At 32.3% G+C, this 13,813-nt stretch overlaps 1 protein-coding gene across 1 annotated transcript; it reads right to left on the bottom strand.

Annotated features, from left to right (window-relative positions):
* Positions 1-909: 909 nt before the first annotated feature.
* On the bottom strand, positions 910-6,129 carry LOC113375491. Its single transcript, XM_026615423.1, has 3 exons — positions 6,097-6,129; positions 5,326-5,479; positions 910-1,127 (listed from the first exon to the last, which is right to left on the bottom strand). The coding sequence occupies exons 1-3, from the start codon at positions 6,127-6,129 to the stop codon at positions 910-912; spliced, it is 405 nt and encodes a 134-aa protein (XP_026471208.1).
* Between the last annotated feature and the right edge of the window lie 7,684 nt (positions 6,130-13,813).

The following is a 13,813-nucleotide window of genomic DNA, read 5'->3' as shown; positions in this document are numbered from 1 at the left end:
AGGTGAGCCAAGACCGAAAAAAGCACGTCAAGTTCGATCGAATGTCAAGGTTTTGCTTACTGTTTTCTTTGATTATAACGGCATAGTGCATCAAGAGTTCTTACCACAAGGTCGTACGGTTAATAAGGAGTATTACCTTGAAGTGATGCGACGTTTGCGTGAAGCAATCCGAAAAAACGCTCCGATTTATGGAAAAACAATTCATGGCTGTTGCACCACGATAACGCACCTGCTCACTCGTCGTTGCTTGTTCGTAATTTTTGGCCAAAAACAATACCGTAGTCATGCCCCAACCTCCATATTCACCAGATATGGCTCCGTGTGACTTTTTCCTATTCCCAAAGTTGAAGAGACCCATGAAAGGACGGCGGTTTTCCTCGATTGAAGAAATAAAGGCCGAATCGCTGAGAGTGCTCAAGGACATATCAAAAAGTGAATATCAAGGGTGCTTCGAAAATTGGAAAAAACGCTGGCATAAGTGTATTATATCTGGGGGGGACTACTTTGAAGGGAACCACATTAATGTAGACGAATAAATAAATATTTTTTTGAAAAAACGAAAATTCCGGGTACTTTTTGAACAGACCTCGTATAGACAAACTAATGGGGTTTATTGTTTTTATAATACTTGATTGTATATAGCATTCAAACAACACATCCTTTTACACTTAAAGTATTAGTATTTTTGATTCTCTAAAAATTTATTAGAATATTAGCAAAACAACGTTTGGCGGGTCAGCTAGTATATATATATATATATATATATATATTATAGAAAATAATCATTTATGTATTCATTTTGAGATACTAATTCGACTTCTTTGGTTTGTATTCAAAAATAGTATTTTGAAAAAAGCTGCATGATTCTCTTGAAACAGTGTCTCACACCAAAGGTTGGAAATCACTCGATTAGAACGAAGTTAGTAAAGATAAACTTACGTATGGGCAGTCTCTAATATAGTGTCCTTTCTTGAAACAAAGGTGACACAAATACGAGGACGGTGGCGGCCGTGACTGCCGTTTGCGACTTGGAACATCTTCCATGTTGGAAATGGTTAAATCGTTGATGTGCTCCGTCAAATTATTTATTAAATCAAGTCTTGTGTTATTAACACTGCTTCCTACACCTGAAAACAAAGTCAAGTTTGAATTATAGTTTTTCTGGTATTATATATCAATTTAAAATAATTGAATTTTTGCGATCTATCAGTCGCGCGAAGAGTTACTTTGAAAGAATTATCTTTGAAAGAATTACGTTGCATGATAGTAAAAAGATGTTGAACATGATAGTAAAAAGATTTCATATAATTCATTGGTTAGTTAATTACTACTGGAACTACGTTGTTAAATTTTACTACAATTATTTGATAAAATATATTATAGATACACACCTACGCACACACATTTTTGAAGTAAAACTTCTTTAGGCGCGACTAAGGTGTAAATCCGTACAAATGCAACGGAAGTAATAATGGTCATGGTATTTTAACTTATAAAAGTGTCTAAGTTATATACAATGTTTGGAACGGTCAATTTGACCGGCGTTAGTAGGTTTAGTGTTATTAATACAATACAACACTCTAATTACACATAAGATAACTCATCTCCGCCATTATCATTGTCAAAGTCTCTTCGACCGCTGGTATATAACTTCATAGCCAACTTCATACTTAACTTATATTTCGCACTATATGACCGTTACATTCAAACTTATAATAAATTAAATAATATAATCTTAATGTTTGGCCACACTTGACCACACAGTCTTCCTCGACTGTTCAACTACATGTGGCTTTTAGGTCGCATATTCATGCCATTTCGTTTTAGTGTACACAAGTGTTGCCATCAATACCATTTATATTTTTTACCACTTTATATTTTGTATACTTCCTACTTCTTCTCGTGTGGTACCCATGATCCTTTCTCTTCTTTGGCATCTTAATAACCTGACCACCAATTTTCATTTTTCCTTCATTCTATCCAAAGCTGTTCATTGACGCACTCCACTTCAACGCCATTCGTCAATTCACTAATAGTTTCTGCCTCCGCACATTGCTTAACTACCTTTTCAACGGATAAATTATACAGTAATGGATTTCTTTCAATGCTCAGATTAATTTATGACATCGTTTCTCTCAAGTTTCTAATGCTCTTCGCGTTTCATTTTCTTTTTCCGTTTCTCTTTACATTTTTGCTCCAACCAAATCTGTTGTAAAGCTTCCTGCTCTTCTTCTTCTTCTTTATGAATACATTCTGCCAATTTTCTTTGTAACCTTCCTTCTTCCTCTTTCAATTTCATCAAAGCGTATTGCATTGCTGCAATTATCGCTTTTTCAGTTTCTTTCGTATCTTCCTTATCCTTTTCACTATTATATCGCTTCATCATCATTCATATCATCATCCCACACTGATTCAACTTGCCGACTATTACCATTTTCCTTTTGTTTCATCTGCCATTCTGGCTCTGCATGCTGTTCCGCCTAACTTTCTGTACCTTCACTCACGCACTACAATCCACACTATTACAAATTTCCTTACGCATTGCCTCCAATACTTCAACTTTAGTGCGTACTCTATACCCGAAAAGTTCACACATCATACACTTCAGATCATCATACGGTAGTCTTACATTATCGGATTCAGCGTTGTACGATTTTCTGGCTAGTCCACCCAAACGCGGCACCAATAATATAGCTAATTTTCTCTTTGACACTTTATACGTCTCACCAATCGCATCTATCGCTCTAAAACACGATTCGACGTCCATATTGTCCTCACTAGGCCTTAAAAGTACGGAATCGTCGCAAATATATCCTGAATGGTTACTATGCGCACATACAAAACTCTCATCTGCAAATTGCTCGCCATTTTGAACTATCGACATTAGCTTCTATAATTATTATACTTCACTTCCCATTACACGTCCGATTACTGGATTTCCAATTCCATCAAATTCCTAATCCCGGCTAATCTGACGCTTCTTCGCTATTCGAAATCTTTGGATTTTTAATCTCTCATAGATTTCTAATCCCGCTGCTACGAACACTTTTTACGTAACCTTACTCTAGGTCTGACCCGTCCAGATACCATCGAACCACATATACTTTGGTAAATTTTTTGGTAAATCACACTTCTGATCTGTAATGTTTAACGACACAATACAATATTTTCATTACACATAACATAACTAATCTCCGCCATTGTAATTTTTTAAGTCTCCTCCTACGCAGGTATGTAATTTCATATTCAACTTATATGTAGCACTATATGACCGTTACATTTAAACATATAATTAGTTTATTATAATATAATCTTATATATATATATATATATATATATATATATATATATAATCTTAATACAGGGGTGTCAAACTCAATTTTGCAGCGGGCCATTTATTAAATTTTGAATTCATAGGCGGGCCGGATTGAAAATAAGCTGGCGTCATTGGCATTTTGCCTTAAGGCAAATTACATGAACTTCTTAGTGCATGTAATAGTAATCAATAATAATTGATATTTAGAAAATAAATTCAACTATTTTTTTATTTCGAATATAAAATTTTCTCTCGTTCTAAAATGCGATTTCTAATTGATATTTGCAAACAGACCTTTATTACGTATATGTAATTATATTAATTATAGTACACAAACATTTTAATGACTTTTTATAATTGAACACATTTCCGGCCCCAAATATTTTTGTATGTTTGTTTGATGAAATAACGTCTTCAATCTCGTTAAATTGTTAACAAGGAAATGGCTCGACGATACCCAAGAAAGGCATTTCAACTTCTACTGGACCGATTTACTTTTACTTATTTATAGACTTCTTTCTCTTCAGTATAAACGTTTTATCGTTTGATCTCTTGTGAAAACGTGGACGAAAAATTTTGCATGTTTCTGCTAATTCCAAGAAAAAACATTGTTTCGCGAAACTAATCAAAGCTCGTTCTTATCGAGTGTCATCGATTAGAATGGCTTTTAAATTTCTGTAATTGATTCAGACGCTTCCGACAAAACTTACGAAACTTGACGAAAGTTAAACTTTCATTTATCACGCCACCAAAGCAAATTTTGAACTTTGAATTTTTATAATTAAACCATTTGTCGTAGGGCCCTAATATTTTAGTATGTTCTTCGAAACCATGATCACTATCATCACGAAATCGGTGTTTTATTACGAAGAAACTGCTCGGCCGATCTTTATCAAAGATTAATCAGCGGGATTCCCAACCAATTCCTTTCGGATATTTTTTAAATTTTTTTCTAGTCTGTGGTAATTATAAACCCACGGGCTCGGACGATTGATGCGACTAACTCTTTATCGAGTTACATTGATTGGTTCAGAATTTTTTGCAAACTTTAAATTTTTTGAAATCAGTTCAGCTTTTGTAGAATATAAGCGCTTATATATTTACAGTATGTATTTATAATAAATAATCTATTTGAAATTATTTAAAACAATATTTTCATTCCTCGAAGGTTTAATTACGGCACGGGAAACTCAAGCAACTCAATCAATATGAATTAAAATTTAGCAACTACCAAAATTACGACGATAGAAGTTTGTAACTTTGACACGTTTGGCCTATTATTCCAAAATTCAATGAATTTTAATAATTCAGACCTCTTATTGAAAACTTTTTGTAGTCCCATAATATTTTAAGATGTTCGTTAAGATCAACGCGATTCTCAAATAATATCTTTCAAAAGGTGCAGTTTTCTGAAAATTTTAAAAACGGTTTGGCCGATCGTCTCGCAAAATTAATAACTTATAATGAAATAAAATGGTTGAAATCGTTTCAGCCGTCTTCGTGAAAACGTAGACAAAATGTGAAATTTGGGTTTATGTACAGACACAGTTTTTCCAATTTTGGTCTCAAACGATTCAGTATGACTTGAAATGCCGAGAGAACATAAAATTAGCAAGTCCGATTTCTTGATAAAAACAAACTTCTCCTTCGGGAATTTAATAAAGTGAACAATGAATTATATTAATCTTATCACATGATTACCAAACAATTATCTAGACATACTTGTATTTAATGAAATTATTTAGAAATATGAAAGCAAATTAATAATAAAGAATAGTAATCCATGATTTAATAAATGTCAAATAGGCGAAACGCGTCAAAATAATTCAATATCTCATATTGTGAAAGAGTTTTCGACAGATTCTCACTTTTCAGATATAACTAATACTAATGTGTTCGATAATAATAGTTGCTTACCATTCGAACTTATTTTTCTTGATTACCTATTGATTACCTACATTCTCAGTTTTAAATTCGATTTCAATTGATATATTAATAACAAAGCATACCTGATGTGCATGGAATGACAGGAGGAGGAGGCTCGAAACAAAATACGGCGGGAGGGCCATGATGACAGTTGACTGTCTGACGACTATTTATTACATTTGGCGGTTGTTGGCGAGCACTAGGAAATGGTTGCCATAGTCCATGAGATAATTTACCCTAAAAAAAAATAATGTATTACATACATAGGTTAAATTGTTATTTTATTTTGTGTTTTTTTATTTAGTTTTAATACAAATGCATTTGGTCATTTATGTAATACACATGTAATAATAGTCATAAAGGGTCTGGGTGTGTTTCCATACAGAATCGGCCCACCCTGGTATTTAAATGATTTTGATGCCATTTTACGGATATTTTCGAGAAAATTCGAAATACCAAATTTGAAATCCGTAGCTCATCATTTGGCCGAGATATCAGTGAAAACATGTGAAAGTGGACACTTTTTTCAAACTCACTTTTTGTCGGAAATATGAGAGATATCGAAAAAATGTTAACGTCATTCTATTTATACTGATCTTGTCCATGCTGTTCATAACAAATAAGGTAAAAAAATAATTTGTTAGTGCGTGAAAACATGAAAATAATTTTTCATTTTCCATTTTCTACCAGTCCGGCTCTTTGGGCTACTTTTAAATTAGCATCATTCGAAAGCCTGCACTTTTTTCTGTTATTCAAAAATTCATTTAAATGTAGGTGGAACTTTGTGGTGTAAAGTTGGAAAAACTTAAACTAGTACACGCGCTGCCGGTACAAGAACGCCCATATAAGTTCACTTTGCAAGAGCGACGACCAAGCATAAGGCTCATCGTTATCGCGCGTCTCGACAAGATCTGTATATACTTTTGGAAATATTTGTTAAAACCCAAAATTCATTTATATCTTGTATATAAGTATATTTATCAGTCATAATAAAAAATCCAACGCGCCGAATAAAAACAATAATTATTATTATTGATTATTTTCATTCGCCGTATAAGTTTGTTACTAATATATTTCGATGTATAAAAAACTTTCAAGATTTCAATATTTTTGATATATTTATGTAGGCAATAAAACGTATTTTAATTTTAATTCATTTCTTTTTTCGATTTTTTACAATGTTATTATATTTTATATAGTTATCATCAAATAAAAAATCGATAAAAATATATGTAAGAATACATTTCATAACTATTCAACGCAAGTATATTAGTATTAAAAATATATTAAGTAAAGTATTAAAAGTATTATAAAAAATATTTCTCTGTGAGGAATTATTTTGTCTACACATACGTGACACATAGAATGTCACAAATTATAATTATTATGGCTGTATAACTACTATACAATCTGCATTATTAACAGTTTTCTTAATTTAATTCCCTTTCTATGTAAATATTTATTGTAATACTTGCACTATTCGATATTGCAATTTCAGCCAAGTCATAAATAGTGCACAGAAAGCACAAAAAAGAAAATATTTTTTTTGCAAAACTAATATTGATTCAAAAAATAGAATTGCTATTTTACCTATACTCCATGGAAAACCACAATAATTATAATTTGTGAAATTCTATGTGTTGCATATGTGTAAACAAATTGCTCACAGAGATATATTTTTCAATATACTTTTAATATATCAAAAATATTGAAATCTTGAAAGTTTTTTATATATCGAAATATATTAGTCACAAGCTTATACGGCAAATGAAAATAATCAATAATAATAAATGATTTTTTCACCTTATTTGTTATGAACAACATAGACAAGATCAGTATAAATAGAATGACGTTAACATTTTTTCGAGATCTCTCATATTTCCGACAAAACGTGAGTTTAAAAAAACATGTTTTCACTGATATCTCGGCCAAATGATGAGTTACGGATTTGAAATTTGGTATTTCTAATTTTCTCGAAAATACCTATAAAATGGCATCAAAATCATTTAAATGCCAGGGTGGGGCCAATTCTGTATGGAAACACGCCCATACCCTTTCTTTATTATAATTATAATCAAAACTTATAAATATACTGATATAAAATTATTTCGATATCGACTGAAATATCACTCCAAAAAGACAAAGTTAGTGGTAGTATGAACAAAATGACATGGTGTTTTTAATGATATTTATTTATTTAACATTATTATTATCTCAATCGCTTTAACTCATGTTAGATTCATTGACTGCCAGTAAAATAATCTTAATTTAGAAGAAACATATTTATTAAGAAAAAATGCTAAGAACAAAAACCATTTCGTCAATATAGTTGACAACGGAGAAAATTACATAAAATACAGGTATATAAGGTAAATACATGCTGAGATATTAATTTTATGAAGACAGTTCATAAATAAATCGTTTACTTTTGATCCTTTTTGGAGACATCAGTACATGAATCTTGGGCTCCAAGCGAATAAATCATACATAATAACCACCCTTCACCGAACTCAGAACAGAAAGGAGGTGTTTGCAATAAATGCAAGTCTCTTCTTCTTACCGGAGAATCCTTTATCTTGTTTTCAAAAGTAGTTAGAGTGAAAGTTAAAAGCCAAACACCTTTTACAGGTTTCAATGTTAATTTTTTCTTGGTCTCAAATGAACTGCCCTGCAGTTATTGCGAAATAGTATTGTGTCATTTTGTCCATTGTATAAGTATGTCATTTTGTCCAAAACCATACAAAAATGAATAAACAATCAAAATTCCACCAAGCGCCTGAAAATCGCAATGATAATAATTACAAATAACAATAAATAAGTCCTCAGAAAGCATGAGAAAAGCACTCGCAACTGATTACAGCGACAAGACTACAACGTTACTAAAACTGGCCAATTTAAATAAGGTGTTATTTTGTCTATGCATACCACGAAGAAGAGAGCTACTGACGAGCAAACTGAGAGACTAATAAAAGTGATACGTCTGGAGCATAGCTCTGTACGGATCGGAGACATGGACTCTTAAAAAGGCCGATAAAAACTACCACGAGAGTTTTGAAATGCGGTGCTAGAGACGAATGGAAAAGATAAAGTGGACAGACAAAGTAACAAATGAAGAAGTCCTGAGAAGAGTGGACGAAGAAAGGACTCTACTGAGCACAATTCTGAAAAGAAAAGGAAACTGAATCGGACCTCTTTTGCAAAAAGAGTGCTTCCTGCACGACGTTGTCGAGAGTAGAATAGAAGGAACAAAAGCAATAGGAAGAAGAAGAATGCAGACGATTGACGACTTACACAAGAAGAGAAAATACAGAGAACGGAAAGCCGAAGCACATGATCAAGAAGCATGGAAACGGAAGTTTGGAAAGAAAAATACATGAAATAAAAAAAATGGGAATAGTGGAAACGGGATGAAGGGTAAGGGAATCATTTGTTTATAGTGGTTCTCACACCATGGTAGTCGTCCTTCGGGCAGACTACCATTTATTATTATATATATAATATATATAATAATGAAAAATTATACTTTTCAACGAAACCAATAAAAATATGTATGTATGTATGTATATATATATATATATATATATATATATATATATATATATATATATATATATGTATATATATACTGATACAATACTGACTTACTAATACAATACTGAAGTTAAAATAAACATTTTATATTAGGTTCTAATTTACTAAGCTTTTTCTTTTTGTCAATAAGTTAAAGCAAATTTTTGTACATATGATTACATTTAGGCATTTGGTTTCAGTTTCTTCATAAAGCCATTTCTTAATGAATCTACTTAGCTAGTTGACATTTTCTTAACTCAGAAAGGAATTATATCTAAATTTTTATATATATATATATATATATATATATATATTTATATATATATATATATATTGTTAAATCTTTTTTTAGTTATCAAGTTTGCAACTAAGTATGTGCGCATCTTAAGTTAGAAAATCAAAGACAATTTTTGCGTAGAATTAAATAACTTTATTCTGTATACCATTTTGATCTATGACAATTTGTTATTTTCCGAGAAGCATCACTATCCCAAGTTTAAAAACTTCTAGTTTTTATTAGCAAAAACACAATTTGACACTATCATATTTTTTTTTTAAATTCAAGTGTTTTAATCAGAATCAGTGGTCACGAATATTTAGTGGATGTAGAGAAAAATTTCAACCAATCCCCAATAATTTTTAAACATAACCAAATTGTTTCTATTAGCCGAATCGATTATTGCTTTAATTAGGTTGTCCAAAACTTTAAATGGACAATCAGAGCAGCATTGAGTAGAAAATCACCAGAATGGCATTTTTAAAACCAATTTTAACATAGCTGTTTTTTTAGGGCTTCGACACCATAAACAAAGACACCTATTCTTCGAGAAGATCGTTTTACCCTTTGCAGAAATAAAAACGCAAAATTTGACTAAAATATTTGTTTCGATATTTCATTTTTCAACAAACGCTAATACGTTTCAACAAACGAAAACTACATAACCGATCAAAAAAGTATTTTCTACTAATCTACAGATAAATTTCTCACCATACAATAAAAAATGTGTTTTACATGTAGACTACCTCAACAAACCTTAAGAATCATTTGAAGCAATCTAGAAGAAACTAGCTGTAAGTGGAACTCTGTCTTAAGGCAATTAAGGCATCGTGCCTTAAGGCAAATTGCTGGAACTTCCCGTACCAAAAATTATTATTTTTTTAAAAGCGATTAACATTTTTGAAAAAATTTTACTTCGAAGCGATTTACTTTTTTGAAAAAAAAAATGTTTTCTTCATTTTGACATAGTTTGGAAATTCTGAACTTTTTTTCAAAGCAATCGTACTGCTTTAACTGCATAGAGGCAAAATGTCAACGCGCGTAAGCGCCGCGTCGTCGTCTAACGGATAAACATTAGTACAGAACCCACAGGAATGTAAACAAAATTCATACTTATTGTAAAAATTTATATGCAATATCTGATAATTTGATGTGCATATGTCTAATGATCATTTTCGACCGCCAAATGGCTTTTTGTTTTACTTTTTTCATTAGATCTCCGAAATCGCTAGGCCTGCCTTCATGAAAATTTGATCAATTCTTCATCTTGTCAATACAAGTAAAATGTTTTTTGAATTTTCAAAATTGGACGCTCCGTTCTCTTAAAAACCGTGTTACCGTTTTTGGCACTTTTTGCCCCGTATCTTCGGAACGGCTAAACCTGCCTCTACCAAAAACTAATCAGCACGTCTCCTTATCAGTACGAATCGAATGTTTTTTAAATTATTTAAATCTGTTGATCGGTGTTCTCGAAATCGTCAACGAATATTTGTATCCGAACACACACGCACACACACACACACACATATATGGAGGCTTAGTCCATATTAATACCAATTGTAGTCATAATAAATTTCATAAAATATTATTTATATTTCGTTTATTTTATATATGATTAATATCCACGACACTATGTGTTGTCATACTGATCATTAATAAAACGTTATTGGTATTTTCTTATTTATAATAGAAAAGAAAGGTTTCAAGAATTATACATTTTTTTGGCAAAAACTACTAGAGAGAGACAAAAGCCGTGTCCGATCTGACACTTGAATTTATTTTTGTTTTTTTCTGTGCTGTCAATATATGGGCCAATCTGTCCAGTAACATGTGATGCGTGTTGACAAGCCGCGATGCGTGTTGGCAACCCGCTACATCACTCCGCCCTAATGAAAAAGATTGTTTCGCATCTCTGACTGCCATTCTTGAACTTCCTTGTAAATTTCTTTTGGTTGAGATTGTGTGATAAATTGCCGTGTTGGCTTGTTGAGTTTGTTGATTGCTTACGTGGCCCTTCGCTGGTGAGTTAGCGGTTGAGTAGATGTGGCCCTTCGCTGGTGAGTTAGCGGCTGAGTATATTTGACACTTCGCTGGTGAGTTAGCGGTTGAGTGTATGTGGCCCTTCGTTGGTGAGTTAGCGGTTGATTGTATGTGGCCCTTCGCTGGTGAGTTAGCGGTTGATTGTATGTGGCCCTTCGCTGGTGAGTTAGCGGTTGAGTGTATGTGGCGGTTGCCAAATTGTTTGCTCCCTGTCTGCTGCCATGGTGCTTATTATCGACTTATTTACCATGATAATAAGTGATTTATTGAGCACGTGTTATTGTTGATCTTGAAGTGCGTGGTCGGGGTCTCAGTTGTAGGATTAGAATGTTCTTCTAGTTATGGCGGTTGTGAGCCATTTATAATAATTATTTATATTTTTAAAAATTCTTTTCTTAGTAATTCTTGAGACTTCAATTTATTTTTTTTGTGCTACTGAAATAAAATATTATTTATATTTCGTTTATTTTATATATGATTAATATCCACGACACTATGTGTTGTCATACTGATCATTAATAAAACGTTATTGGTATTTTCTTATTTATAATAGAAAAGAAAGGTTTCAAGAATTATACATTTTTTTGGCAAAAACTACTAGAGAGAGACAAAAGCCGTGTCCGATCTGACACTTGAATTTATTTTTGTTTTTTTCTGTGCTGTCAATATATGGGCCAATCTGTCCAGTAACATGTGATGCGTGTTGACAAGCCGCGATGCGTGTTGGCAACCCGCTACACATACATCCATGTTTTCTAAGGTATGACAAAATATTCAGAAACCTTTGAAACGTCGAGAAATGCAAAAATTTTCATTTTCGATTTTTTTGCGATTACTATAACTTACCCTACGGGAAGTTAAAAACCGCACTTAGTCGCCATCCTTGTACTATTTAATGATACAATAAAAATTTGTTTGTTTTGAATTAATTTCATCTTTAGCCATAGTTAATGACAGTGAGTAAAAAACTCATGTCATATTTACGATTTTTCCGCTTTTAAAGTCTTGTATAAAACTTTGTTCGCAATTAACTAATTAAATATCACTTTTCTTGTGCATATTTGAAGTAGAGTCTTGTCGCTGATCTTAAAATAAAGCACTTGTGCCAAGCAGTCACCTTATTTTCTGGTGATTTTCGTAAATTAGAATTTAAAAGTTTAAAATAATTAGTGAAGGGAACCTAAAGAATTTTTGCATTCCGCAACATTCTCTTTCATAATGTTTAGTTTTATATAAGCAGTTTATCGCATTATATCACTTTCAGATTATAGTGAGTAGTTGTAATTTTATTATAAAATAAGGAGAAATATTCAAAATCAAGCTAATCTTTCTAAAAAGTCAGATCAACCCGGCCGAAAAAACGTAACTCGAGTCCGGCACCAGGAACGCAAGGTTGAAAACTAGGACACCTTATTATTAGTTAAATCTAAGAAGCATTTTTTTGTTAAATACTACATTACATTAAAATCGCGCCCCTGAAATTACAGATTGCCCACCGGTGGGGCGTGCGGCCCACGTTGGGAAACACTGGTCTACACTCTCTGCTCCATATCTCCGAAACCAAAAAGTAATCAGCACATCTCCCTACAAATAAGAATCGAATGTTTTTGAACCATTCAAATCGGTTGACCCGTGCGCCCGAAAACGTGGACAAAATATTGTATCCATACATACATACATACACACACATCCATTTTTTCTGAGATATGCCAAAATGTTCAGAAACCTTCAAAACGTTTAGAAATGTAAAAATTTTCAATTTCGATTTTTGGACTATTACAATAACTTACCCTACGGGAAGTTAACTAGTTGTGTATGGCACCGTAAGGCAAATTGCTGGAACTTTCCGTACCGTAACGAAATGGTGGAAGAATATTAAATTTTTCAAATAGATTATTATAAATGCTGTAACATTGTTTAATATTATAAGAATTATATAAATTGAATTACAATGTTAAAATTATTTTTTGAAGTATATAAGTGAGGTTTAGAACTTTAGCCATAATTAAAATTAAAATCTGAATTATTTTCGATATACAAAAAAAACTTTGAAAAAAAGATTTAATAGAAATCTTGATTTCTATTTTCTGCAGCCTTTACTTCGTATCTCCGAAACGGCTGGACCGACTTTTACCAAAAACTAATCAGCACATCTCCCTTGGTCTAATATCGATAGGAATCGAGTGTTTTTGCACTATTCAAATCGGTTGATCCGTGCGCCCGAAAACGTGAACGAAAACACACACACACATTCATTTTCTCTAAGGTATGCCAAAATGTTTAGAACCTGTCAAAACGTGAAGAAATGCAAAAAATTTCAATTTCGATTTTTGAACTATTACAATAACTTACCCTACGGAAAGTTAATAACATTAAACATGTGAAATATAACATTATAGTCACTTTGAAGTAATCGCAGGATGTCCTTTAAATGCAGATGTTTGGAGCATGAAGAAAACAAAGAAAAAAGAGTTACTTGGGGAACCAGTCTAGAACGCTAATGTTATTAGATTAGGTCTTTGTTTATATTAATCCGCGGTTTAAGTTTAGTTAAAGTAGGCGTAAGGTAAGATTAAGGTATTGATGTATTCTAGGCCGTTAAGCTGGAATAAAATAATAAATTTAAAAAAAGTAGAAGCATCGGTCAAAAAACACACAACAGTAACATTCATCCAATTCGCAAT

This window comes from Ctenocephalides felis, unplaced genomic scaffold (assembly GCF_003426905.1).
Source record: "Ctenocephalides felis isolate EL2017-DRISC unplaced genomic scaffold, ASM342690v1 CF-g0.4_SCAFFOLD_01886, whole genome shotgun sequence".
NCBI lineage: Eukaryota > Metazoa > Arthropoda > Insecta > Siphonaptera > Pulicidae > Ctenocephalides > Ctenocephalides felis.
This window is presented reverse-complemented; position numbering and strand designations above follow the sequence as displayed.

Coding starts and splice junctions, on each gene's coding strand:
- LOC113375491 (XM_026615423.1), bottom strand. CDS start 6,129: ATGAGCCTTATGCTTGGTCGTCGCTCTTGCAAA. Junction 5,480..6,096: donor TTGGTCGTCGCTCTTGCAAA/GTGAACTTATAT, acceptor ATTTTTTTTTAG/GGTAAATTATCTCATGGACT. Junction 1,128..5,325: donor TGTCATTCCATGCACATCAG/GTATGCTTTGTT, acceptor CTTTGTTTTCAG/GTGTAGGAAGCAGTGTTAAT.